The following is a 23,760-nucleotide window of genomic DNA, read 5'->3' on the forward strand; positions in this document are numbered from 1 at the left end:
ATTCGTGTTTGCCAGTAAAATATTCATGTTTTCCAGTAGAATTTGCATTTTCTCCAGAGAGTGTGTGGGTCCAAGTAGAGTATTCACGGTCTGCAGTAGAAGATTCATGTTCTTTAGTAGAATCCCCATGTTCTCCAGTAGAATGTTGATGTTCTTCAATTGAATATTGATGTTCTCCAGTAGAATTTCCATGTTCTCATAGTTGTGGTTGTCCCCCTCAGTAATCCATCTTCCAGGGGTTCTAGCACGTTGTCAGTGGAATAGAAACCCTCGTAGCTCAGCTGCGACGCAGACATTAAGCCACTACGACCTACTTACTTAATAATGCTATACTTACTTATTTACTCACTTACTTACTTACTTGATTACTTGCAGTAGAATATTCATGGTCTCCGCTAGGTGTTGGAGTAACCCTGCCTATAGTAGATATGGATAGCTGACTTACACTCTCTCTCTCTTTCAATATTTTTATTGATTTTTGACAAATTATGTGCACATTACAAAGACACATACTTAGGAGTTAGGACAACATACTTGTTTAATTTAACTTAATTAAATTAAAACAATAAAGACTACTCTCATCCTTTTCATTTGAAATCTTCTTTCATTTATTTATATTTAATTATTAATCTCTGCCAGGCTAGGCGTCAAAGATAATATTTTTGACCTTTGGCTACAGTTATACATGGCCTGTGGCCCGTGATTGGCTACGGCCATAAACACAGACAGACAGCAAGGATTTCACAGGATTTTACAACATAATAATGTAGAAGTTACAGTACATTTGCAGTAGATAACCGCTTGTGTGGCCAGCATAGCTGCACTTCATTCTATAGTTCGTGTGTTTTACAACCATGGCACCAATACAGATCAATACAGGTTGTCTCGTTCCAACCCGACGGATCAATTAACAGAACACTGTTGCAATCTTTGCTCGGCTCTGTTCCTCAAATGTCTGCGTGTAAGTCGTCAAATTAATTAAACTGTTGGTTTAGATCAGTGGTCTCCGTGTACAAATTGAAAGTGCTATCGTTACAGCGCATGCAGATATAATGAAAACCAAAAGCCATGAATATTCATTACCGTACACATCCTCCTTTTATTGCAGTGCCTCTGCTGCTGTCAGTCTCTGATGATTTTATGTATTTTCTCCAAGGGCGATGGGGGAACATGAGAGGACACAGTGTGGGTTTTGTCACTTCGCTGCAACAGTTCTGTCTTTTAAATATATGATGCAAACATGATGTTTGCTGGAGGCTGCTATTAAGCCATTAAGACATGAGGCCAATTCTACGAAAGCCTTCCAAATCAGTAGTTCTCAAACATTTTCCCGGTTTGTGCCAGGGACCCCCAGAAGAGAAGAAAACGTGCAACCTCCCCAGGGTAAATAAAGGTGTAAAAAATTACAGAAAACCAGAAAGATGGTTGCTGTGACGAGTCACACTTCTTCTCCCATTCAAGTCAATGGGGAAAATGTATTCTCGAATAAATGAATGGCCATATATGGAGATATCTGTGTCAGTCCTTGTCACTTATATGGCCATTATTGCGACCGTAGGTCGCATTTACTACCAAAACCTCCACAGGCTGTCCGTGGGTGAGTGAGTGAGTCAGTCAGTCAGTCCGTCCGTCACACTTTTGCCCTGCTCATATCTCCACAACCGTTGCCCCCATCCATGGCAAATTTTGCACACACACTCCTTGACTGCCAAACTACAACCTCCAAGGACCCCCGGAGCCCCAGGGACCCCCAGGTCCCTGGGGGACCCCCAGATGTAAAAAATTACCAAATGTGGTCACACGTCACACTTTTTCCCTGCTCATATCTCCGCAACCGTTGACCCGATCCATGCCACATTTTGCACACACACTCCTTGCCTGCCAAACTACAACCTCCAAGGACCCCCCGAGCCCTAGGGACCCCCAGCTCCCTGGGGGACCCCCAAGTGTAAAAAATTACCAAATGTGCAAAAATGACCAAATGACCACCCCAACGGGGCTGCTCACAGGGAATTCCCGGGGACCACCCACTCCTCGTGCTCCAGAACGGATGCAAAAGTGGTGACGCCCCCAGTGGAGGACCCCCTCCACTGCAGCTCACATAAAATGCCGATAAGGGAGTCTTACTGGTATGTATATAGATCCCTGATGTCTTCAATAGTAAGCCCCATATCTTGGAATGGCCATATATGGACATACTGTGTCAGTCTCATGTGGTCTATGACGTCAGACATCTATGATGTCAGTCATCTCCATATTTGTTAAAAGTGTATTTTTTTTTTATTTTCCCATTCAAGTCAATGGAGAAAAATAATTCAGTGCCACCAAACTGTGTGGCAAAATAAAGTTTATGTGGAAAGATGGATGGAAAGATGGATGGAAAGATGGAAGGAATAAAGTCTATTAAGTACTATAGTCAAAAAGTGACAGGCTTAAAGGCTTATGAATGCATTGATGGGATAGTCACGAACCCACCCAAATGGGTGATGCGTGGAAATGGACATTCCCCTTGTACAGAACCTCTACCGATACCAGAAGGTGGTCGATCTGACATCCTGATTTGGAGTTTGATATGCTTTTCCCCGTTCCCACGATGATGATGATGATGATGATGATGATGATGATGATATGGACTATCTTCCCCTAGTTACAATAAACTGAACTGAACTTTGATTGGTCGTGTCTGGGAGTGTTATGTAGTCCCGCCCACGTTCATTGGTCATCCTGTTGCAACAAACGGAGGTGGGCAGAGCGAAGGATGGAGCATGACATCTCCTCAGATATTCTCAATTTGGATGCATCTATCAACCTCCCACTTTGTTCACAGCAATAGATTTTCGCTCCTCGCCCTCTGGTGTGGGGATTGGAATTGAGGGGAACTCTCTGCAATCGAATATTAAAGATCCTATCGGGCCTCACTGAGACGAATAATATCAATACAGCTTAGACACCCACTCCATCTCCGCTACCTCCACTTCTCTCTCCTTCTGCCATGCCAGATAGCTCTCCATTATCTCATCCCCCACACATCTCTCTCTCTCTCTCTCTCTCTCTCTCTCTCTCTCTCTCTCTCTCTCTCTCTCTCTCTCTCTCTCTCTCTCTCTCTCTCTCTCTCTCTTCCTCCCTCTCTGTGTTCTCATCCTAGAGTAAGTCATCCCACATACTCTTTCACATGCGGTGAACAAGTAGTGCTCTCGGCCTGTACAGTATGTGCGCTCTGATATTCCCTCTGTGACACACAGTCACACTCGATGGCACTTTTCTACAAGCGAGTGCCGACACAGAGGGGCTTAACGAGGGTGGGTCAAGGCACTGAGACGAGCGAATCCATGACAGTGGTTCTGCGACTCGTGATTTATTGAGGAGTTAATCGGGCGGTCGCCTCTAATGGCCGCCGCACGAGAATGAAAAAATTATAAATAAATTAGGAAGGGGAGAAAACCTCGGTCTGTATCCATCTTGCCGGGTCTTTGTGTGTTATTGATTGGCCCTCGGGCGCTGCTATATTGTCGACGACGCAATGCATTAGTCGCCTGAGCACATGCAATATGGGTTTCACTAGGCTTGGCTGTAGCAAGCTGGTGGTGGTGTGAATGTCCCGAAGCAAAGCTCCTTCGTCATTTATTTATATTTATTATTATTTTATGTGTGTGGTGGGGTGATGCAAGTCCAGGGCTGCCACAGAACACTTTGATAATTGTTGGAATTCATCAATATCACTTCAGTTTACACATCAAGTATAAAGTTATTTGGGCATGGTGGCGCAGTTGGTAGCGCTGTCGCCTCACAGCTATAGAAGGTCCTGGGTTTGATTTCAGCTGGGGAAGCTTTGGGCGTGTTCTCTCCTCCGCGTGCGTCATCAGTGCCCATACCCTAAGTGGGATTGGTGAAAGGGCCTTTCTAGACCCATTGCTGACGTGCGTGTCCAGCATAAAATGCTGGATGAGTGAGAACTTTCTCAAGCTAAATGAGGACAAGACAGAAGTTCTCATAATAGGTTCTACTGCCCAGAGAGAATCAATAATAAATAGACTTGGTAACCTGGCTAAAGAAAATAACACCTCTGTTAAGAACCTGGGGGTGATCATTGATGCTGAATTAAATTTTAATACACACATTAATCATGTCACGAAGATTGCCTTCTTTCACCTTAGAAATATTGCGCGAATTAGAGCCTATCTGTCGCTGAACGATGCAAAAACGCTGATCCACGCTTTTGTTTTCTCTCGGCTTGATTACTGCAACGCACTTCTCTCTGGTCTGCCAAAGAAAACAACTGACAGATTACAACTTGTTCAAAATGCAGCAGCCAGAGTTTTAACAAAAACTAAGATAAGAGAACATATTACTCCAGTTTTAGCGTCGCTACACTGGCTCCCGGTTGTTTTTAGGATTGATTTTAAAATTCTTTTACTTGTTTATAAAGCTCTAAATGGTCTGGCACCTTCGTACCTCTATAACTGCCTGCATAGATATGTTCCAACCCGCCCACTCAGGTCCTCTAGTGCAGACCTACTTGAGGTGCCAACAATGACATATAAAAAATATGGTTGAAGCAGCTTTCTGCTTCTATGGACCGACAGCTTGGAATAAACTACCACTACACCTAAGACAGGCAGCCTCGGTGGATAGCTTTAAAGCACAGCTCAAGACCTATTTCTTTACTCTTGCTTTTAGCTAAATTTTTGAATCCCTATGCTGCTATTGACGTCCGCACGGCTCTGAAATTGTTCTTCAATGTTCTATGCTTTTATTTTTTCTTTCTTTATTGTAATCATTTTACTTATCTCTTTTTTATGTATTTTTTATTTCTATTTTACTTTTTCTCTGTTAAGCACGTGTGCTTCATTTTATGCTCTGTAAAGCACTTTGAGCTGCATTTCATGTCATGAAAGGTGCTATACAAATAAAGTTTTATTATTATTATTATTATTATTATGTGGAGGTTGCATGTTCTCCCCGCGTCCCCTATGGTCAAAAACATGCAGTAATCCTGCTGGTCTGTACTGCCTCCCCCTGGATGGAGCCTGAAAGGAACTGATTGGAATAATGTGTTCCTTCCATGCGCTACGTCCTTCCGGGGAATCTCCCCCTGTCAGGTGATAAGAAGCGGCCTGCTCACTCCTCAGGCATTGAAGGAAGCATGAGCTCAGTTTGGGTCTCTCCCCAGGTTGGCAGAGGGAGAGTAGTGCCCAGGATTACAGTTTAGGCATTGGCACCGGGTGAAAAATGGTTTACAAAAATCGTGGGATAAAAAAAAAAAAAAAAGACTGCACCAAAATGAGAGGTTCAAACACAACACACGTGCATATCTCCTTGTATGGGCTGTTCTGTCCATGACATCAGTTACTTTATGTGTATTAGTGATGATCTCCATACATGGAGATCAGTACTAAATCCGTACTAATACAGACAATCCTAATGGAAACAAAATATTCTCTCGAGTTTTCCTCATGACATACTGTATCTTAGAGGGGAAGATTTACTTATTTACATACTGTAATATGGTACCAATTCAGGGGTGTCATGAATTAAACAGTTATTATTATTATTACAAGCTGAGAATTGCGACATTGCAACAGTAGGTCAACATTTAAGTAAACATGAATGGCTCGTACTTAAATCCCTCGTTAAATCCGTTGTGATATTGAATTCTGCCATTATATTCATTAGTCCAGTGTTTCTCAAAGTGGATTCAAGGGACTTTGTGGGTTCCTTTAAGGGGGTCTAAATTGACCCATACAAGTCTGTAACTCTAACAGGGTACAAACTGTCCATTTGGTTCCATTTGTACACTGTCAGAGTTAAGGGAAGACGTTGAAATGTGAAAGTTTGAACAGCACAGCATTAGTCAGTACATGTATGGAGGACGAAATAGGGCTTAAAGTGGTTAATTTGTTTGCGAAAGAGAAAGTACAAACGGTGCATTTTGCATTGTTCCTTGTCCTCAGGAACCCAATCTCACCAGGTGCCCTTTGAATTCTGACTCTGACTATTATTTCAAGGTGCACCCTGGTCCACTTTGTAGCCGATTCTATTAACGATCCTGGCGTGCCTATTTTGGGGATACCATTAGAACAGTTTTCAAAAATGTTTCAAAAATGGCCGATTTACAGTACTAGAAGCTGGGCCGCCCTTCGGGCGGCCCAGCGTCTAGTCGGCGACCTGGCCAACTCGGAACAATGTAAATAGGGAATGAATGCCCCACCCTTTAGGACCCGTTTTGACCATCTGTCTGCCTGTGTCCATTTATGCCCATATATGGAGATATCTGTATCTGTCTGTCTGTCTGTCGCCGTCCATTTTATGTCCATATATGGAGATCACTGCAGTTATAGTTCTGGGTCCATTTTATGCCCAGATATGGAGATATCTGTCTATCTGCGTCCATGTTATGCCCATATATGGAGTATCTGTCTGTGCCTCCAACTGTGTTGCAGGTTCCCCCTTTAATGCAAACCTCATTATACCTGTTGTCATAGGACCCGTTTTGAACATCTGTTTGCCTGTGTCCATTTATGCCCATATATGGAGATATCTGTATCTGTCTGTCTGCGTCCATTTTATGCCCATATATGGAGATCTTTGACCATCTGTTTGCCTCTGTCCATTTATGTCCATATATGGAGATATCTGTATCTGTCTGTCTGCAATCCATTTTATGCCCATATATGGGGGCATTCATTGAACACGCGTGCCCGTGGGACGAACGGTTCTCGAGATACGCGGATTACATACATACATACACACTCACAGAGATTTTTTGTTGACTCATGTGCCGTACGTGATGTCAGAGCCTTTTATGAAGTGATGTCACAATGAGTCAGAGCTTTCGCCGATTTCCTCCGGAACAGCCTGATGTCAACAATCAACCCCGCATAAGGAGATTCCGAACGTTTCGCGCCGGTTCGGGAAAACCGCGCGTCGGGTCGGGTCGAGACCCGGCACTGCACTCCGTGCCGCGGCGGGGAACGCGCGTGCCGAATCTGAAGCCGGTGGGACGAACGGTTCTCGAGATACGCGGATTACAGACACACAGACAGACAGACAGACAGACAGACACGCAGAGACTTCTCGCATTTATAGATAGATTATTATTATATGTTCAGGGGTGCACTAGGCATTTTTTTTTACCAAAACCACTGCCATATTTGGCCATATTTATTTAAAAGACCTATGATGTCATCAGTAACTGCTTTTAACAGCTGACCAGAATGTATGGAAGAGCTAAGACGTGATTGCACTTTTCACAGACACCAGACAGACATGCCGGGATAAACCTCACAAAACACTTTTTAAACTGATGAACTGTCTCTCTCGGCGACTGGTTTCCCCCTGTGATGACGGCCAAAACAGACGTTTATCATTATCTGTTCAAGGTTCTCCTAATCGGGGAACCTGGCGTAGGAAAGACCAGTCTGCTTTTGCGCTATGCAGACAACACGTCCGCTGAGGAACACGCCAGCACGGCCGCCACCGTGGACTTCAAAAGTAAGATCATAGAGTTAGACGACAAGCTGGTCAAGCTGCAGATATGGGACACGGCCGGTCAGGAGAAGTTCAAGGCGATCGCGCGGAAATGCTACCGAGGAGCCCAAGGCGTTCTCCTGGTCTACGACGTGTCGCGAAGGGACACGTTCGACGGTTTGAAGCCGTGGCTCAGGGTGCTCACCAAGCACGTGGGCAAGGACGTCAAGAAGCTGCTGGTGGCCAACAAGTGTGACCGTTCGGACGAGAGGGGAGTCATGGAGTTTAACGCCGCCGCCCGGGAATTCGCCAACAAGCTGCAGATGCCTTTTTTGAGAGCCAGTGGCAAAACCAACTTCAACGTGGAGGAGGTCTTTGTGAGACTGGCGACCGAGATCAAGCAGAAGCTAGACACCGAATTGCGTTGCATATTGACCGCCTTTTACTTTGTTGACTGGTTTCCCATGGGCACAGAACATGTTTACGGAAATAGCAATTCTACAAACTTCCAGGTTTAAATGTCTTTATTTTCAGATGTCATAACTTTAACAAAAGGTTAGTGGCACTCCTGTAGTAACTCTGAGGACCCCCTAGGGGTCCCAAGAACCCCTGTTGAAGCCAGTGATTGTCATCAGGCCAAACCCAAACTAGTCTTATTAATTACATAACAGTTTCTCATATCTCTTCACAGGTTGTGTTCGAGGCGACTGTTTCAGAGGAGCGCCAGGGCTACATGGCTTTGGACGACATCGTGCTGTTAAACTACCCTTGTTGTAAGTACCCCCTCACTCGTCATCTATTTGTGACCTTTAAATGTTTTGCAAAATGAAACTGGTAGGTGGCCATCATTTAGATGACGTGGTCGAGGACTGAGAACGGAACGTTCTTCCAGTGTCTCTGACAGGAGGTTGTTACCTTTTATGGGCGGCTCCTGACGTACGTTAGAAGGACATCGCCGCAGCAGAAAGCCTCGCTGTGTGTCACACAAAGTGACTGACCTTTTACTTCATACGGCTTCATTTCCAGAACTGGCCCGTATCAAAGCTAATGTGATGTCACATCGCCGCGCTGGCTCTCAAAAGCCTTGAGATGTTCTTTTGTTGGTTAGCAGTGAGACATGAGAGGCTTGGGGGTGGGGGTCATGGCTCTGCAGGCTTCTGAACACTCACGTTATGTTCTCCTTGCACATGGATTACCCATTATCCCTCACACCACCAGGCCCTTTCCTTCACTGCCTTCCATTATTTTCCCTCATCACAGCCTTTTACTTTACTGGACAGCAGACACAAAGCTCTCGACCCTGGTGACAGCTCAGTGTATTCAGTGGAAGTACTGTACTTAAAGGGGAAGACCACCCATTTTCAATATTGAACTAAGTCATTAATATACCTTATAGGATTTGTGTGGAAATAGAAAAAACGTTCCCCCTCTTATGTGTTGCCTAGAACTGGAGGATTGATTTTGGGGTTTGTATTGTAAAGTACAACTTGATGACATCACACCGTTGTACTTTACAATACAAACCCCAAAATCAATCTTCCAGTTCTAGGCAACACAGAAGGGGGGAACTTTTTTTTCTATTTCCACGCAGCTCCTCTAAGTTATATTAATGACATAGTTCAACATTGAAAATGGGTGGTCTTCCCCTTTAAGTACAACTTTGATATATTTGTACTTCACTGAGTATTTCCAATTTTCAATACTTTTACTTCTCCACTACATCTCAGAGTCAAATATTGTACTTTTACTCCACTGCATTTATTTGAAAACGTTAGTTACTAGTTACTTTGTAGATTTTGATTATCATTACAAAACACACATTATAGTCACTTCAGCCCTACTGTAAATATATTTAGACCATTTGAAAACGGCCGATCTACAAGCTCACAATGTGTCGCATTGTGAGTCTGTAGATCTGCTAGTTTCAAAGGATTTGTATACATTTGAAAACTAGAAATGGGACATTCTGCATAATGGGTACTTTTACTTTTGGTACTTTCAGTACATTTTGATGTCAATACCTTTTGTACTTGAATTCCTGGACTTTACTTGCAACAGAGTACTTCAACATAGCAGTATTGATACTTTTACGTGAGTAAAACATTCGAGTACTTTTTCCACCACTGCTTTTACTTCACTGGACAGGAGACACAAAGCTTTCATCCTGGTGAGAGGCGATTATCTTTAGAGCAGGGGTCTTCAACGTTTTCAGGCCACGGACCCCTTAGTTGAGAGGGAGATGGAGCAGGGACCCCCACAACCTTTTCATAGATCCCATATACAGTAGTTTCATCGTTTGACAGCACAATCATCAGTGTATTTTGGACCCATGTCAATTTGTGTTTTCATATATTTAACCACTTGAACCGTCAATACTTAATAAACTTGACTTGCTCTGTACTTATTGTGCTCTTTTTTCACCTCTTTGCCGAAAATAGCCGATCTACAAGCTCACAACACCTCACAGTTGTAGATCTGCTATTTTTGGCTAAAGTTCTCAGAATATGGACACTAGGGTTCAAGTTGTTAATATAGAAAACATTGGAAGATTTGGAGGACCCCCTGTAGTAACTCTGAGGACCCCCTAGGGTTCCCGGACCCCCTGTTGAAGACCCCTGCTTTAGAGCCAAGATGGCCACACTAGCACTGTCATTCACAGAGAGGGATAATACTGTTTCAGTCACACACTGTAACTGCGAGAAAATGTTAATACATGATAATGTTGTGGATTTACCGAGTTCATGAAATTCAGATATGGAGTATGAAAGAGTCAGAGAAAAAAGTTATGAATCATTGAATCCTCAAGAGGGAAAAAAGGCATTAGGGCTTTTTTACGAAGCCCCTACTGTATTACATTTCAGCCTGTTTTATTGGACTTTTCTGCCTTTAGCAGATTGACGGGGAAAAGGGAGAGACAAAGAGTGATCGCAAAGGTCATCAGCGAACCACATTTCAGACTATTTTTACACTCTCAGATAAATGTTACTTTGTCAGATCCTCCCAGTCTCCCACCTCATTTCTTAACCACCCAGCTTTCGTCCCCCTTTTCCAACTGGAGGAAATGTACAATTTCTAATGAATAATTCAGTGATTTAGAAGACTCGCTTATTCATTCAGTGACTCACAGTCACAAGAGCAACAAACTATATTCAACAGGGTATATGTGGTCAATAATAAATGCTACAATAAATTCAGTACAATAAATGCTCAGAAAACATGGTACAGTAAGTAGTACTGTTAGACTACTGTATAAGACTATGAAAGTACATTAAGACTATAAAGGCGAGTCCCTGTTTATGGCGAGTGCAGGGTCCACTAAGGTTTTTGAGCAGAGCTCCTGGAAGGAGCTAAGCTCAAACATCTGGCTTTGTCTGGGCATCAAAAAATGTCCGGTCCCCATTAATGCCTGGGCTCTGAAGTGTGCCCTACATCTGGCCTACATTTTGGCACAAAGCGATCAAAGTTTGTTGTACGCCCAGTGTCTCATTGGACAAGCTTCACGTGACACTTAATGAAATTAACTCATTAATAGCACTGCTCACTTCACAGTAGGTGTAATTTTTTTCCCCCTACTTGCACTGCAGGGCAAAATCGATGGCCTCTGACAGTGACTCTTATTTTGGTATCATGAAGATGCCACACTGGTCCTCTCAGAGCATGCTGATTCTTCTTCTGATTGAAGAGGAGAGGTCAGGGGGTCATTCCACAACTCGGGAGCCAGGAGGGAACAGAGTCTAGGATGTGTGGAGCATTGGCCAGGGTGTTGTAGGGAAGGGAGAAGAGTCTAGGATATTTGGAGCGTTGGCCAGGGTGTTGTAGGGAAGGGAGAAGAGTCTAGGATATTTGGAGCGTTGGCAGGGTGTCATGGGAGGATGGATATTAGTCTAGGATGTTTGGTGTCTTGGCCAGAAAAGTCGAGGAGGTTTGGAGCGTGCAGAGTGATGTAGGGAAGCACGGGACAGGCCTATGTTTGTTGATCTACAGTAAGTGTGCAGGAAGTGGTGTAGAGCAGGGGTCTTCAACATTTTCAGGCCAAGGACCCCTTATTTGAGAGAGAGAGATGAAGCAGGGACCCCCACAACCTGTTCATGGATTCCATATAGTTTCATTGTTTGACAGCACGATCATCAGTGTATTTTGGATTCATGTTAATTTGTGTTTTCGGATATTTAACCACTTGAACCGTCAATACTTAATAAACTTGACCTTTAACTCTGTACCTGGTCTGCTCTTTTCCCCCTCTACATAAAACCTCTTTGCCAAAAATAGCCGATCTACAAGCTCACAACGCCTCGCGCTGCAAGGCTTTTTGTGAGCTTGTAGATCTGCTATTTTCGGCTAAAGTTCTCAGAATATGGACGCTAGGGTTCAAGTGGTTAATACTGTGTACAAAAGGTGAAAAACTACGTTTCTATCACTCAAATATTTGGAGGACCCCCTGTAGAAACTCTGAGTACCCCCTAGGGGTCCCGGATCCCCTGTTGAAGACCCCTGGTGTAGGGGCATACATTGCCATGGCCTCCTACTTACAACATGATCCTCTTAACCACAAATCTGGTCTCTGTTGGTCTTGTGCTGGATATCTTGACATTGGAAATATATATATTTTATCAGTCCCTGTAGATTTGCTAGTCACGTATCTAACCGCTGTACCACCGTGGTTCACACTTCAATCAGTTCTCTGACAAACTGATGGGTGACATTTTTTAATCCTCTATTGTCAACAAAAGTACTCTCAAGACTAGCCTTCATTCAATGCCATTTTCATTATGCTCGCTCCTCTTGGTTCTCCCAACATCTCAATGTCAATAAAACTGTAAAGTAAAGTAACAAACATGGGAAGTTCTCATTCTACTGCTGCATGAGGCCGCGCTCACACATGTGCGTCACGCATCATCATCTTATCGTCTGAGAATGGCCACTGGGGGCGCAGATGATAAGATGATGATGCGTGACGCAGATGTCTGTACGGCGCCTTAGAATTCAAAGGATGTGCAACACTGTTTCCCTTGGCCTGAAAAAAGAAAGAATCTATCAGGAGACCTAAAGGGGAGGTAAATGTAATTTCCCCATCTCTTTAGTACATAGTGTTTGTATTTGTTGATGACATGTATTTTTGTGCTAATTGTGTATGCTACAGTATGTTGATGATTTGAATAGGACCATAATGGAAACAAGTCCCCAGGACTTAGTTTGTGTTATGTCTGACTGTACCACATGCTGTTTACATTTCTGACTAATAAAGTATTCATATCAAGCTCTCAAAATCAAATAAGTCTCCGATATATCTTCTGCGCTACACCACAATCTTACATAGCTATTATTGGAAAGAGTCAACTGTAAGACATTTATTTGACTTTAATAAGCAAGTGTTGTGTGGATTATTTCTTCAACCTCTGTGAAAGCAAGCGTGTTGGATATTGCAGGATTTATCCTGCAACTCTAATACCTGATTTAAACTTAAGTTGCATGACACACGCACAACCAAGTATAACTCAGGCTTTAGTTTGACCATGGCATGACCTGATGACTCTTCAAATAGAGCATTGGTTCTCAACCTTTTCTAGCTGAGACCCCCAAAATAATCATATTTTAACTGGGGTCCCCCTCAACCTGACGAGCACTAAGAGTTAAGGCACTACATTTTGTATAACACGATTCTATTGTGAAAATAGCAGATCTACATGCTCACAACGACTCGCATCGTTGAGAGCATGTAGATTTGTGAGCATGTAGATCTGCTATTTTCACAATTTTTGCCTCTAATCTTTGACAATTTGGCCAGTGTTTCATTTGTCATTTTAGAGGTATTAAAAAGAACTTAAATTGTCACTTTAGAAATGTGTAGATACCCTCTATAATCTTAAACTTTGAGAGAGAAAACAATGTTGCACATTAAGTTAATCTTCTGGGGGCCCCCCCCCCCAAATAATTTGGGGAACACCCTGGGGGTACCGACCCACAGATTGAGAACCACTGAAATAGAGCGCCTCACCCCAACTCCAATATTGTGTCACTGTCATGAGGTAGGTCAAACCTAAACAAGTCTAAAGATGTCACAACTTCAGCAACACTTGTAGGCCTATATAGAACAGCTTTATGAAAGTTCTACAGTATATACTCGCTGGAGTTCTGACCTCTTTAGTTCTACAGTATATACTCGCTGGAGTTCTGACCTCTTTAGTTCTACAGTATATACTCGCTGGAGTTCTGACCTCTTTAGACTTATTTCAATGGGCACCTAGGAAACAGACAGAATGCCCTACTTCACTACTGAGTGTTACTTGACTGCCATGCTTTCACCGGCTGATACTTAAACCTTGCAGTCCTATTTTGCTCATGTCATTATAGGAAAATAAGAATTTCCAAATGGCAAGTTACCCAGTTACCCTTCTAGAGTAAGCCCGAAAATCCCATTTTCTATGGACTTCTTCGTCCCTTTTGATTGGACAGCATCATGATATACAATATAAATAGGCAACACTTGAAATGTCCCAGAATTACCTTTCTAGTTCTACCTTTATTCTTCAACCCCATGTACAGGCATCCATGTAAACAAATATTCCTGTGTAATAAAATGCACCCCTTTGTTTTAGCACTCACTTCACTGTGTGAAAGAAGAGTGCAGGTACTTGGAAAACGAGCCTTGTTCTGCATCATCCACTAATACATCCTGCAGAGCTGAGCTGTTGTGGAGATGGGAGCGTCTGGGCCAAAAAAGCTCAGAATAAGGATTTACTGGCATTTTTAATAGGGATGTAAAAGTAATTGAGGCTGAAAGCCAGAAGCATTGTGTGATGCCTGGGAAGAAAAGCACTTGCTACTGTGGAGATAAAGGGAATCTGTCCCAGTCAGACCCAATTTAATAGTTGTACGGTCACCATTTCTTTGTGTATTTATCAGACTGCCTGGGCTGTTGACAAGTGGCCAGGCCCATTGAACTGAATCTATAGCTCTTAAAGACAACAGTTAACAGTCACATCATGTGGACTTCAGGACACTTTACGGTCTTCAGGGGTAATTGCCATGTTGGCCTGTGGTGGACATTTTTGTAAAATAATAGTTTGCCACAGACAAAGTGACCGGGCAAGATTACCAGAAACAGAGACAGCCCTGGAGACTTGACATTCTAATGGGTCATATGATAGATTATAAAAAGAAGGTATACTGTATATACACACACACACTTCCCATGGACAAGACAAAATTGTTTTCCACAGACACTTATTGATGACCCCTGCTTAATCAGATGCACCCTAGACAATTTTGATATATAAGCTTTAACTACCACAAACAAGCCATCATAGTGCCTTGACCGCCCTACTTAAGAGACTAGAATATAACCTAGGAAGCCAGTCACATTTGTGCAACACATAAGCACTCAAAGACAGTTTTAAAATAGTTTCATTTATTATAAAGATAAAATCTCACGTTAAAAATAAATCTTACAACCGCTAAACATCCCAACAAAACATGTCCCAGGTGCCCGAACAACAATACGTGCATTGGAGAAGAAGAAAGGGAAGTTCGTATCTCTCAGCCCCAGTAGATAGGTATGCGGCCCTCCCTTCCCTTCTCAAAAAAAGGAAGGTCTTCTTTCAGGGGTCAGAGCTCTGCGGGCGGCACGCATCACCTTTTGGCTCAGAGCTTTGATACGCGGCAGGGAAACCCCGCGAGGTGTTGCCGGTGGTTCAGACTGCCACGAGTCACCGGAAGATACGAGATCAGTCTCTGCGGCGCGCACGACTTCTGCAGCTCGCGTGACCTCCACCACTGGCAGGTCGCGGTTGTGAAACAGGGACTCCCGGCGCTGCATGCAGGGGCTCGAGGCGAGCACGGCCCGGAACCCGTACGGCGTGGTCACCTTCCCCACGTGCTCCAGAGACATGGCCGCGCGGGTGGACAGGTCCGTGTCCCTCGCCATCTCGGGCTCGTGGTGACGTCCCTGCATGAATGCCGGATGTCGGGCCGGGGACAGACTGAGAGGGTAGTCCTGTGTGCGTGCCGCCGGTGCAGCAGCGAGCTGCTGCTGGTGGTCTGGGGTCTCCGTGGAGTCCTGGGAGAGCAGCCTGTGGCGGTCCGCCTGGTGACGCCGAAGGCATGGGGAGAGAAACAGAGGAGACCTGGAGGGGGAGGGGATGACGAAGGACGGGATCCGCTCCGGTGTGAGGACGTTCCTCAGTGCCGCAGCTGCTTTACCCGCTTTGAATGCCGACATTTTACACCTGCGAGAGAAAGAGGGAGAGAGCGATGGTTGTGATTTAGTAAAGGATGCATTGATTAAAGTTCCAAGTCATCACAACTGATTTCAGTCTTTTGGAATCCATTGAAGCCATCTTCTCTTCTGTGAAGGCATTTTGTGTACTGAAAATAGCAGATATAGATCTACAAGCTCACAACACATCGCAGTGTTGTTATCTGCATTTTTTAGTCATCAGTTGTATTAAGATTAAAAGAGTATTTGAAGTAGTCAAACTAGCAATAGAATACAAGTTTAGAAGCATTTTCCTCTCAGAAATGTCAAAGTTTAAAGCCTCAAACTGTAATTTATTCAACTGATTAGCAGTACATGGAACAGCAACGATAGATAGATAGAGATAGAGATAGAGATAGAGAGATAGATAGAGAGATAGGATGTGATTGAACAGTCCTCTGTTCCATTCAAATCTTTTGTTTTTTTCACTAGGGGAAATGTGATTGTGCACAATACATTTCAAGTAGCAGAGATCACAGCATTCAATAGTGTTATAATGGATACATGGCCTAGGTTTCAGCTTTCAGCTGTATCACAGCCCCATATTTCCTTAAGATATTAAGTATAAAGCCAGTGAAAAACTTTAAAAAGATTGTGGCGATAATATATGGCCTACTGGCAGCATGCATGCAAAGTTTCCATTTCCAGCTCACGTACGCACTAATGCAAAGAAAACCAACCCTATAGCCTATAGCATAAGATTTTTTACCTAGGATGATTTAACAAAGAAACAACTTACTTGTTTTGTCTTGTAGTTTGTTTTTAGGTTGCTGTGTACTTAAATAAATTAAAATTTAAAAAAGCAACACCACTGTGAATGAAGGGAGAGTAAAAGAAAACACTTCACGTGCTCTGGTTTTATAGACAGCTGGTTTCATTGACACCAATCAACACACATCACCAGGGGCGTCACACCAAATTCTGGGCCCTGGGTACAAGGATTCACTGCGGGCCAGCCATGAATGTTAACTATTGAAAAATAGCAGATATCCACGAGTTTCCAACGCCCCATAGTGCATTGCGCAGACGTCTGCACCGAGCTTCCGGCGCCGATTTACAAGCTCACAACGGGTTGCATCTGCGACGCGACGTGAGCTTGTATGTCTGCTGTTAAACCCGGAAGTTTGGTCCTGATAGTCTCCAGTAAACTCCCGCGGAAACTTGTGGGTACAAGCTCACAGCGCGGCACCGAGTGCTGCGCTGCGAGCTTGTATATCTGCTATTTTTGAAAAATCGTGAAAATGTGTGCAAGAAACCCATGTCAAGGACCCCCAAGATGATATGTATTTGGCCACGGACCCCGATCTCAAAATATTTAGTTCCAGGGACCCCCAGAAGCAAAATTTGAGTTAGAAATGTTCGCTTAAAAAATACATATATTCAAAGATTTTCACACATTTTCACAACTTTTCAAAAATAGCAGATCTACAAGCTCGCAGCGCGGCACTCGGTGCCGCGCTGTGAGCTTGTATATCTGCTATTTTTCAATAGATAAAGTTATTAGGGCCCCTCCACCTTGGGCCCCAGTAACTCAGTCCCACTTTCCTACCCCTTGTGACGCCCCTGCACATCACCATGGTTTGTCAGCAGCTGGACAGATTAGCTCCCTGTTCATTGCTCCATCCTGCTCATTAACACTAATTAGTGTTCAGCTGCATGTTTGCACACAAGGAACTGTGAGGTTGCTGCAATAGGCTACCGTGAAAATATACTAAACTAAAACTGTGCACAAAGCATAAGCACAACCGATAAGAAGTAAACATTAGTTAACCAGTTCTATGGCTCATTGAATAGATTACACGTTACACGTGTAACATGCATAGCATTAAGACCATGAAGTTATATGGAGCTCCAGATTTTCCACCAGTGTTCATGTCCATGTTGTTTTTTTGCTGTTCTTCCACAGCCAAGGTGCCCCATTTCTCTCGACTGGGTGATGTGGAGGTCAACGCTGGACAGAACGCCACCTTCCAGTGTGTGGCCACGGGCAAGACTGCTGAAACAGAGCCCTTCTTACTGGAGGTGAGACGAAGAGACAGACATAGACATAGAGCTGCTGTCTGATGTTATGATATGTAGTAGGTCTGCCACCATTAATATATAACCGCTTGATCGCAACAATTTAAGTCAGGAGTCTTCAACGTTTTCAGGCCAAGGACCCCTTAGTTGAGAGAAATTATGCAGGGACCCCCACAACCTTTTCATAGATTTTCATAGAATTTAACCGTTTGACAGCAAAATCATCAGTGTATTTTGGATTGTGTTTTCAGATATTTAACCACTTGAACCGTCAATACTTGACCTTTCACTCTGTACTTGGTGTGCTCTTTTTCCCCCCTCTACACCAAACCTCTTTGCCAAAAATAGACGATCTACAAGCTCACAACGCCTCGCGCTGCGAGGCGTTGTGAGCTTGTAGATCTGCTATTTTTGGCTAAAGTTCTCAGAATATGGACACTAGGGTTCAAATGGTTAATATAAAAAAAGGAGAAAAAAGTTTCTATCACCAGACCCCCTGTTGAAGACCCCTGATTTAAGTGAATTGTAGTTATGTTTGCATAATCGTCAGAATCATTTCCATTCGTCTGTCCAAATCAGCTGGATGAAATAAACAGAACATTTTTATATTTACATCCTCATTTCCATGTTGTTGTTCACACTATTTTAGACACTTTCTGGTATCCCTGTTTTGGGCATTTAGAGCCATGTACCGTAACATCTAAGCTTTTAGATTGGCTGTTTAAGTATAAAAGTATAAAATGATTACGTGTATTATGGCCTGTTTTGGCCATAGTAAGTTATTTATTTGGATTATTGGAACCAGTCATTGTCAGCCATTTATTATTGTTATTTGTCATATCTGCCTGCCCTGTGCAATTTTTGTTTAGAAAGCCTAAAAGGCAAACAGAAATGTAATATCTGTTCATATGTTCCAATGCCAAAAACACAATTACAAAATTTGAATATAAAGTACATTTTCTTTTTTACTTTTTTTTTTTTTTTTTAACTTTCATACTTTCATACATTGCACATTCAGTGCATTTTTCCAAACCTTTTTTTTTTTTTGTTAAAATGTAGAATCTTTATGGCATACAGCTCATGAATATCAAAAGTCCATATGTCAGAATATTACAATATTACACAAGACCACTCAAAACAAGGATGTATAATAGAGAAATGTCAACCTTCTGAAGTCAGAGTTAGTTGAAGTCCAGTGGGAAGTTTCTGAAAGATGGATCTGTAAGTGACTGGTCTGTCTGTCAATGGAAAATCACAATTATCTTTATTACAATAATCGTCAACTAGATTGTGATGATGGTGACAGCTTTAAATGACACCTTAGCACTTCAATGGAATGAGAGCTCTTATTCTGCACCTCAATTATTGTTCAAAACTTGGCTGTGCTCGTGGGCTCTCACTGTGAAATGAGACAAGATGTTTTTTCTTTCTGTATTTTTCTTTTGAAGTGCGTCGACTTTGTGTGTGCTACCAAACTCTTAAAGTCATATCTCTCAAGCACAAAGTTTAAATATTTTAAAATTCTCATTCTAGATGCACATAAACATATAGAGTGTGTGCCTCTATGGTCCTTATTTGATGGTATGCTACGATGCATTTGACTTAGTTATGTGACAGAAAATAACTACCTGCCACCCCAAAACCTGCTCCAACTCCACTTCCCTCATTAGGAGTAGAAACAACAGAACATAGAGATTTCTCACAACAACCCATTATTTCCTTCTGTTTCTCCATGTGTTGTACTGGGGTCTGTTTGATCGTTGATGCTGTGTGGTGAGAGCCAGCTAATTGCTGCTCTCTCTCTTTGATCTACCTGGCAGTTGGCACTATAGAAGTTCTCTCTGGACCAGCCTTGGATCGGTTCTGCTCAACTCCTGTCTCCGTTTAGGAAGTCTAAAACAAAGTATTTGCATAATGCTTCCTTCTCATTTAGTATCATATTTTCCTCCAGTGAGTTTAGGCCCCAGAAGCATTATTTATGTTGCCAGAACTGTGGAGTATTTATTTAGTTTGGACGGGCTGTAAGCTTGCTTTATAGTTTCAGGGTTAAAGATTTGTTTTCAGCGTGCAGCCGAGACGTTCTGCTCTGCACAGCCGTCCAATGCAACCTGAAGGGGGGCCAAAACCACACAAACCTTATAAAGCATTTAAAACGTCCTTACCCTTTAATGCTGGATGTAATTCAGATGCAGTGGCCCTGAGCCGTCTAATACATACACAATGGATGAATGCCCTGCAGAAGTGGCTCGATGCAGCCCCAAATGCTATGAATGCAAACTACATTGGTGTAAGGAAATATATAATAAAGTTAAAGGAAAAGAAAAGCCTTATTGAGGTTCGCACAAAAGAGAAGGCCGTTGCACAATCACATAGAAAGGGAAGCTAAACTTTAAAACGAGCAATAATCTCCACCTCCAGCCTCGTGCGCAATTTCGTATCCTTTAGAACGTGTCACGTGCTTTTCAAACTTTTCCTGGCCTCCCCTGCTAAACCGATTCAAACATTCAGATGTCAAACCCAATTACTTTTGAGGAGCGGCAGCGCGCGACAACTTACATAATATCCTGCTTCTACTCTAGTGTGTGTGTGTGTGTGTGTGTGTGTGTGTGTGTGTGTGTGTGTGTGTGTGTGTGTGTGTGTGTGTGTGTGTGTGTGTGTGTGTGTGCGTGTGCGCGCGTGTGTGCGCGAGCAAGCAGCAGAACCCACACCTTCAGCAGCTCGTGGCGAAGCTCTGCCGGCCTTCTGATTTCCCCCTCCGTTCCGCTTAGTTGAACCGATTGCCGGTTCGCCCGGAGCGCCGACACATTAGCATGGAGAGATGAGGAGCTGTCAGCTCACACCTTCTGTTAGACACACACACACACTCGCCCCCTCTGTCGCCCATTCTAGAAGAGCCGACATCCAGAATCAGAATGATTTTTTTAGCGTCGCATCACTGGTTCACAGACGTAAAGTGTTTCGCGTGAGCTCCATGATTTTATTATTGTCCAGAAAAGAAGAAGTAGAAAAAGGAGGAGGTGGGGAAGGCGTCAGGGAGAGCAGGAGGGAGCAATCGAACGATAACTGTGCATGGCAAGGAGAACACAAAAAAAAGATTAAGATACAGTATATACACATACTGTATATAAGCATAGCATAGTTCATAGTTCACCTCCCACACACGCCCTCTTTCAAACCACTTTCCTCCATGTTCGTTTTCGACCTCACATTGTACACTTACAATGGTAAGTGTACAAACAGTGGTGTAACGGTGTGTGGGATACGTTTTAGCTGTGTGTGTGTGTGTGTGTGTGTGTGTGTGTGTGTGTGTGTGTGTGTGTGTGTGTGTGTGTGTGTGTGTGTGTGTGTGTGTGTGTGTGTGTGTGTGTGTGTGTGTGTGTGTGTGTGTGTGTGTGTGTGTGTGTGTGTGAGACCGCAGTGTAACGGTGTGTGTGTTGTGTCTTTGTGTGTGTGACATACAGAGTGTAACGGTGTGTGTGTGTTGTGTCTTTGTGTGTGTGACATACAGAGTGTAACGGTGTGTGTGTGTGACATACAGAGTGTAACGGTGTGTGTGTTGTGTCTTTGTTTGTGTGACATACAGAGGTGTAACGGTGTGTGTGTTGTGTCTTTGTGTGTGTGTCATACAGAGGCGTAACGGTGTGTGTGTTGTGTCTTTGTGTGTGTGTCATACAGAGGTGTAACGGTGTGTGTGTTGTGTCTTTGTGTGTGTGACATACAGAGTGTAACGGTTTGTGTGTTGTGTCTTTGTGTGTGTGACATACAGAGTGTAACGGTGTGTGTGTTGTGTCTTTGTGTGTGTGACATACAGAGGTGTAACGGTGTGTGTGTTGTGTCTTTGTGTGTGTGACATACAGAGTGTAACGGTGTGTGTGTTGTGTCTTTGTGTGTGTGACATACAGAGGTGTAACGGTGTGTGTGTTGTGTCTTTGTGTGTGTGACATACAGAGGTGTAACGGTGTGTGTGTTGTGTCTTTGTGTGTGTGACATACAGAGGTGTAACGGTGTGTGTGTTGTGTCTTTGTGTGTGTGACCTATAGAGGCGTAACGGTGTGTGTGTGTTGTGTCTTTGTGTGTGTGACATACAGAGGTGTAACGGTGTGTGTGTTGTGTCTTTGTGTGTGTGACATACAGAGGTGTAACGGTGTGTGTGTTGTGTCTTTGTGTGTGTGACATACAGAGGTGTAACGGTGTGTGTGTTGTGTCTTTGTGTGTGTGACATACAGAGTGTAACGGTGTGTGTGTTGTGTCTTTGTGTGTGTGACATACAGAGTGTAACGGTGTGTGTGTTGTGTCTTTGTGTGTGTGACATACAGAGGTGTAACGGTGTGTGTGTTGTGTCTTTGTGTGTGTGACATACAGAGGCGTAACGGTGTGTGTGTTGTGTCTTTGTGTGTGTGACATACAGAGGCGTAACGGTGTGTGTGTTGTGTCTTTGTGTGTGTGACATACAGAGTGTAACGGTGTGTGTGTTGTGTCTTTGTGTGTGTGTCATACAGAGGCGTAACGGCGTGCTGCTGGACACGGCCTCTCTCTCCAGGCTGAGCCACAAGAGGCTGATGGCAACGTTCCAGGTGGAAGCGCAGCGCGGCGAGCAGGACCTGTACCGCTGCGTCACTCTGTCCTCCCGCGGAGCCGCCGTCTCCAACTTCGGAGAGCTCATCGTCAGAGGTACGGCTGTGGGACATACTGTTACTGTTCGACAAGTGCCCTTTTCACTAGAGCCACACGGTTTGAGCGAGCGAGCTGTCACACTGACGTGCACACACACACAAGGCTGTGATACATAGAGTACACTCGCCCGCCTACGCCACTGCCTGGCGGATATACCCCGTATAGGAACGTCATGTACAGCAGCTATGCAAATGAACTTGCGGGCGGCACCTGCCAACTTGTCTCATCAAATGGCCCCAGGATGCTCCGCCTCCAACATTTCTCTCGTGGGAAATGTTCTCGCTCAAGACACATGCACCCACGGTGCACAATCTTTCTCCCTTCAAAATATGATGCCAAGCACCCCCCACAGTAAATAAAAATCACTATGCTTGCATGGCATACAGTAGTATGCATTATTCTGTGTTAATTGACCGCTAAACCTGTTTCATCCACCCACACACACACTTTGCCATTTTCCGTGTCCTTGTAACTCCCTCTGTCAATCAGTCCTATAGTCAATACATTAAGCTTACAGTGTGTCCACTGCATTATAGTCAATACATTATCTTCATTATGTCTATGAAGCTCTAACACATACATGGGCAACTGGCGGCCCGGGGGCCACATGTGGCCCTCACCTTCACTTAATGTGGCCCGCAGGTTAATACCGGAATACTGATATATTATTCATTTCAGCTGTTACGATTCCAAACATGATCTGCTTTAATTCCGTCAGTCTATATTAGTAGCCTAATGACTAGTATAGTAGTATTATTTTTTTATTTTTTATTTTTTTTATATAACTAAATATGTTTGAAATGAAATCAAAATGTTGCATTTCAGGATTCCAATACAAAAAAATAATAATAATCAGGATTCCAATTCAAAAGATGCAAAAATAGCTGCTGCGATGCGTTTTGAGCTTGTAGATCTGCTATATTTTCTTCTTTTGTATGAGATACTAGAATGACAAAGTAGGACATAGCAATATGCAATGTGGCCCTCTGGAGTGAAGGTGGAAATATAGTGGCCCTCGCCATCATCAAAGTTGCCCACCCCTGCTCTAACATGTTGTAAATGCTGCACTGCATGTTCTACATACTGTATGCATGTGTGTCCTCCAGCAGTGTGTGTAGGCAGCAGTTGTTTACATGGGTTGGTTCAGACGGCACGCATGCATCCTGTTAGTCTAGGATTATACAACATGTGTTCTCATTCATTTAATTTCCCTCGTCTGATCATATTATTATTATTAGTCATATTAACCGCCAGGGTTCTTTCATGCAAATGGCTCGCGCAAATAAGCCGGTATTCAACTTTGTTATGATGAAAAATTAAGATTTGCTTCATTCAAGGACCTCTCG

General features: G+C 43.5%; 1 protein-coding gene across 1 annotated transcript in view; it reads left to right on the forward strand.

Annotated features, from left to right (window-relative positions):
• The window catches only part of LOC308293341 (receptor-type tyrosine-protein phosphatase U-like), a gene marked incomplete at its 5' end in the record, with an annotated part of 208,359 nt that overhangs the window by 108,477 nt on the left and 76,122 nt on the right, over positions 1–23,760 (forward strand). Inside the window, 3 exons of the mRNA XM_080735808.1 lie at positions 8,159–8,240; positions 17,628–17,743; positions 22,240–22,411. Coding sequence (XP_080591934.1) covers positions 8,159–8,240; positions 17,628–17,743; positions 22,240–22,411 — 370 coding nt within the window. The remainder of the gene's footprint in view (positions 1–8,158; positions 8,241–17,627; positions 17,744–22,239; positions 22,412–23,760) is intronic.

Source organism: Nannobrachium achirus (assembly GCF_963921795.1).
Source record: "Nannobrachium achirus genome assembly, chromosome: 10".
NCBI lineage: Eukaryota > Metazoa > Chordata > Actinopteri > Myctophiformes > Myctophidae > Nannobrachium > Nannobrachium achirus.